Here is a 5,383-nt window from a genome sequence, read left to right as displayed (position 1 = left end):
AAATGGAAAATGTTGGATTAATTGCTGGCGCCTTAAGTTTAAAAATGACATCCGATTAGCATAAAATTTAGTGTACATTTTAAGAGAATAAAATCCAACAGTGTGATTTTTGAAATATTAATGATAACAAGAACTCCTTCAACACGTCCGTAAGGTTACCTTTGATTCTAAGAGGTTCTGATCATCATATCCAAAGATATCATAATATTGTTAAAACAAATAATCCTTGACATCGTTACATTTTTATTATAACAATATTCTGCAAAACTAGCACTACCAAGTACCAACACCTTACAACCTGTGAATGACCTATGCGTGGCGTTTGAGGCATAACAAATACAACCTAGAAAAAGCCAGGTGCCAACAATTAATCCAACATTTTCCAATTCCACTTTCAAGTAATCTTTTCATAAAAAGAGACTACAACTACATTTTCCAACCCGCAGATGGAGGGTCTCTTCCATCTTGAGGAGGCGGTCAGATTCATCTGTTGAGACTTTCTCAACGGGAATGCCTGTCCAAGAGGAGACAATATGTTGAATATCCAGCTCAGTCACTAGTGGACCTACATCCCCAGCCTCAGTCTCTGCTTTTGACATTTCCTTGCCTTTATCTACAGCAGCTGATATTTGTGCCTTAAGGTCCATTTCTCTATCACGTAACTCTCCAGCCTGTTCAAGATTTTGTGCAATGTCATCTAAGGTGAAGCGAAGAAAGAAAAACCAGTAGACAAAACATTTTAAAGGTTTTATAAGTTAGAAACCTCAAATATTCCATAACTATAACAAAGACTTCAAAGAAAACAACTCTTCAACTATTCAATCTCTCTCACATATTGGTTATGCTGATAAATCCTGGTACAATTTTGTTTCTTGACGAGTATAAATGGCCAGTGAGCTATGACTCAAATGGCACTTCCTCCTCCCACAAGAAGACAAGAAGGGGTGGAGTTTTGTGTGGTGAGTTTAAATGTCAGTAGCTGTGCATGTAACACCCATGTAACTTACTGGTTAAAAAAATGGTTATATATTCAATTTGGTTTACCATCTTTAGGGAAATAGTTGCAATATGTGCAGTCCTCTAGAAAATATGCAAACTAAGAAACCAGAATCCTGAACTCTGTGATTGCAATATGTACCTTCTCAAAGTCTTGGCTGCATTTTGAAGGTACTATGAAACCCATTCCACCAGCATGTATGAAACCCATTCCACCAGGCCTGTATGAAACAAGTGCACTTACTGTTCCTTCCAGCATCTTCAGTAATGCCTGTTGAACACCCTCTCCAGACGCATCTCTACTAATATTAAGGCTCTCAGCCTGCAAAGTAGATAAGTGGAAGATGTCAATAGTATAAAAAGGAGCATGGAAGTGGTCTTCAAAACAGAAAGAGATAGAGAGATTGACCAGAAAAAAAGGAAAACCTTTTTGGTAATCTTGTCAACTTCATCAATGTAAACAATGCCTTGCTGGGCAGCTGCCACATTATAGTCAGCAACCTGAGATACAAATAATCATGAATTGATTCTTTTGTTTTTTTTTGGCAGGCGAGCTCATAATTTTTATAGTATGCACATATGCCAATAGAGAGAGGTTCTAAATTTTCAGAATAAATTAGCAACAACAACTAGACCTTAGTTTAGAGGTTGGCTATGGATCCTCAACAAACCACATGTATTCTTCCCTCACATTCTCTGCCATCTCCTTAATTGACATATCATTTTTTACTGCTTCTACTAATGTTATATTAGGTCGTCCTCTATCTTTTTCCAACTCCTCCACTTGAATTAACCCACCCTTCCTCATTAGTGCATTAATCGCTCTCCTCTACTCATGACCAAACCATCTAAAGCAATTTCCCTTATCTCGTCTTTTTATTTTTATTTTCAGAATATATTAGATTTTCAAAAAAAGATTATGATGCAAATAAGTGAATAGGCTTGTCAGAATTACCGTAAGGAGTTTGTATAATATGGACTCCACATCTTCCCCTACATATCCTGCCTGCACATAACAAGACCTATTAATATTTTTGCTCAACCACATTGTAACTCTTAACAGATAGCAACTAAACTTCAAACTGAAAAAAGCAAATCTGTAATTATTAATCACAATAGAACATGTCTGTACATAGATTTGCTCAAACTAAAAAATTGTTTCCCTTGAATCCTTCAAAAGAGTGTGTGTGTGCGTGTGCGTGTGTGTGTGAGAGAGAGAGAGAGAGAGAGTTCTGGTGTAACACATTATAGGAGTATGTCATAATCTTTAATGTTGCATTGCAAAAGGGATTAAAACCTCAATGGTTTTCCAGTTCTAGATGATGTTGAACTAAAACCAATATTGGAAAGGGGAATGGGAAGGAGATGTCTAAGATTTGAGTAGCTCAAGGTTTCAAATTAAAGAACATATGAAATACACTAATGTCTAGAGAGGAAGGAATTTGCACAAAGCACATTTTAGTTCAAAGTTATATGAAAGGAGGAATAAAGACCATTTGAGAACAGATCCTCTTCCATCCTTTTGCTTGTTTCTGTGCACTCCTCTCTATCCTTGCTAGATTACTGCAATGTCAAAATCACAAGTTATTGTCTTTTTGTATCAATTGAAGTGGAACCAAACAGGGAAATTACAATATTTTTAATTTGCTAGATCAAAAATCAATCTGTTGATTTTTTTCCCTCTTTCGTTTTGTTTAAGGACAGGAAGACTGATAAAAACCTCCATTCATCTTGATGAAGATTTTCTTGCCAAGTTTCCCACCATGAATCCCCTTCAGCATTTCTACCAGATTTCTCTACACCTATGAGAAGATGTAGAATTGATTGAATGCATATATAATAGATTCAGATTAGCCAAATATTGAAAACAGACAGCATTGAGTGACAGCTCTAGATTTAATTACATAAATAGTGCTTGGAACTCACTGTGTTCAAGTGTAATTGTCATTGCATTTACTCAAATATAGATGAATTTGCCGTAGTGGAATAAGTGGATAGTTAACAAACATGAATAGACAAGGATTGCAGTATTGCTTAAATCATATAACTCAGTCAAATTACAATATCTTATATCAATTGCCATGGTAATATATAGAATCATCATTTGTACAAAGAAGACACATGATATAGAGAATTTGAGTCATACTTATATGTTTCTAGAAGTGATTTCAGTTTTTTTTTTTTTTTTTATGTTGTAATACTAATACCATTTATAGTAAATTTTCAGAAAATTTCAGGTTTCTATATAAACAGTATGATATACACGTTATCCCTGGAAATCTTCCCAATTGAATATTACAAGAGAAGTGGAAGATGACATTGCAAAATTATCAATAGAAATGGACATTTTTACTTGGATGAAATCATAACTCACTACATTGTGAACTTATATAAAGATCTGGAAAGGTGCAATCTTTCACACTTTATTACTATCAAGCAGCAGCTCAGTTCAGATCCATAAGTTCTAGTTTCAAAATAATAGCTTCCCACGAATTTTTCCAAATCATGTGCTATAGCATCAAAAACTAACTCGAAATTTCTACTGATCCACAGTGATAACCAGCTGGTCTAGTAAAGGCAATCAAGTACCTCAGTTATGAAATAATTTTGGAAGAAGAGAAGGCATTGCCAGTAATTTTAACTTTTAAGTAAATTAAATGCATCTCAATATTAAGTTCTCTTTTAGGTAAAAGATTACCTGCAGTTCACCTCTTGCCAGAGTTGGTTTCAATATGTTTGCAGCATCAATTGCTCCTTCTGCTGCTCCAACTCCAATTAAACTGTGCACCTCATCAATAAACAATATTATGTCGTCACTTTGTTTGATTTCCTCCATTAACATCTTTAATCGTTCCTTAAACTCTCTTGCTATGCATCAATGAATTTCAAATGAAATACCCATGTGAAATCCAAGCCCATATTCATTGATTCATAAAATGTTAAATGACAAAATTAATACACTTCAAATCATTTGCAGGCTTTCTCTTGTACTGACTTATAAGTAGCCACAGAAATTAAAAGGCAATACAAAGATAATTCAAAAACAAAACAAAGAGCCACTGTGTAAATCAATATGAAAAAGATAGAAATACTTGAGAATATCTGCATTAAATTCTTTTTGTATTAATAATTGAAGTTTTCCGAACCTTGTTAACATTAAAGTCAACTTATACTTACCTTCTTCCCCTCTATAGTTTCAGGAACATCACCAGTTGCTAAGATATTTTGAGCAAGCCCTTCTGCGATTGCTGTTTTCCCAACTACAGCTTCTCCAATAAGACATGTATTGTTTTTGGTTCGATGCCCCTGCAATTTGGGTGACACGTTCTATTTGTGCCTGCCTTCCAATAACAGGATCCAATTTACCCTGGAACACCAAGAAAAGAAATTAGAAATAAGCAATTAGAAGGAAATATAGAGCAATCTCATGATATCACAAAGGAGATGAAAGAGTTATATAAATGCCAATGGTCCAAAACAGATCATAAACTTAAAACACAGGCTCCGTTTGCATTAACATTAAAGATTGCAACAAGAACTACACTTTTGATGGATTTTTTTATATAAGCAACCAAACAAACTTTATAAGCAACCAAAGGTACCCATTTACAGATAGAACTCACCAGTGGATCCCCTCCTTTAAGTCTCACAACAGTAGCTCCTGCTTCAGCAGAATCTACAATCTGACACCTTTCCAGCCTATTTTTCCATTTGCTTCAACATTTGAAAAATCTGATTATCTCATGTTTTTATCAAGTGCAACGAACAAAATAACTCACCAAAAATAGCCTGAATACACAATTACTGCCCAGGAGTAAGAATTGATGATCAAGTTAAAAGAACCATTTAATGAGTGATAAAAAATAGGTTAAAATAGCTACCTTCAGTCCCTCCTAGTTGTCCATAAAGGAGCTACCTTTAGTCCCTACCTTTACTCCCTACAGAAAACCATAATAAACATAAGACAACTATATGAAAGTAGGTGTAATAATTATTAGATGTATCTGACACGAGAGGAGTGGCAAGGGAGAAAGAGAGAGCACTAGATAATAAAAAGAATCAAAACATTTATTCGACTTGATTAGGAAATATTTGCTTCAAGTATAAACTACTTTACCTGTATATGCCATATAGCGTAATCATAGAAAGATGTGCCTATCTAACATAGAAGTTCTTTGTCTCTCTTTTGTTAAATTACCTTTTTTGAACCTTATGCCGTCTCGTATAATAAGGAGGAGGTCTTGCATGTCCTTCGTCAGATGCCTCAGGCCCAGCTTTGTGTCCATGTTTGTGCCCCCTGTCTCACAAGGAGGTGCCTTTGATATGTGTTTCGGCCGACCTACTGGCTCTGCAGGTAACCCAACAGCCTGCTTAGCCTGAACATGGG

The 5,383-nt window shown here is 35.2% G+C and overlaps 1 protein-coding gene across 4 annotated transcripts; it reads right to left on the bottom strand.

Annotated features, from left to right (window-relative positions):
* Nucleotides 1-220: 220 nt before the first annotated feature.
* LOC142642513 (uncharacterized) lies at nt 221-5,034 on the bottom strand. 4 transcript variants are annotated; one of them, XM_075816883.1, is made up of 10 exons: nt 4,878-5,034; nt 4,620-4,785; nt 4,174-4,363; nt 3,695-3,776; nt 2,717-2,798; nt 2,490-2,559; nt 1,952-2,002; nt 1,423-1,497; nt 1,139-1,318; nt 221-671 (listed from the first exon to the last, which is right to left on the bottom strand). In XM_075816883.1, exons 6-10 carry the CDS (start codon nt 2,490-2,492, stop codon nt 408-410), a joined length of 573 nt encoding a protein of 190 aa, XP_075672998.1. In that variant the 5' UTR covers nt 2,493-2,559; nt 2,717-2,798; nt 3,695-3,776; nt 4,174-4,363; nt 4,620-4,785; nt 4,878-5,034; the 3' UTR covers nt 221-407. The 4 variants fall into 4 exon arrangements, with proteins under 4 accessions (XP_075672998.1, XP_075672995.1, XP_075672996.1 ...); XM_075816880.1 differs by having other exon boundaries at nt 1,952-1,998; XM_075816881.1 differs by having other exon boundaries at nt 1,952-1,998; nt 4,620-4,800; nt 4,878-5,032.
* Nucleotides 5,035-5,383: the final 349 nt, after the last annotated feature.

Source organism: Castanea sativa, chromosome 7 (genome assembly GCF_040712315.1).
Source record: "Castanea sativa cultivar Marrone di Chiusa Pesio chromosome 7, ASM4071231v1".
In the NCBI taxonomy this organism is placed as follows: Eukaryota; Viridiplantae; Streptophyta; class Magnoliopsida; order Fagales; family Fagaceae; genus Castanea; species Castanea sativa.
This window is presented reverse-complemented; position numbering and strand designations above follow the sequence as displayed.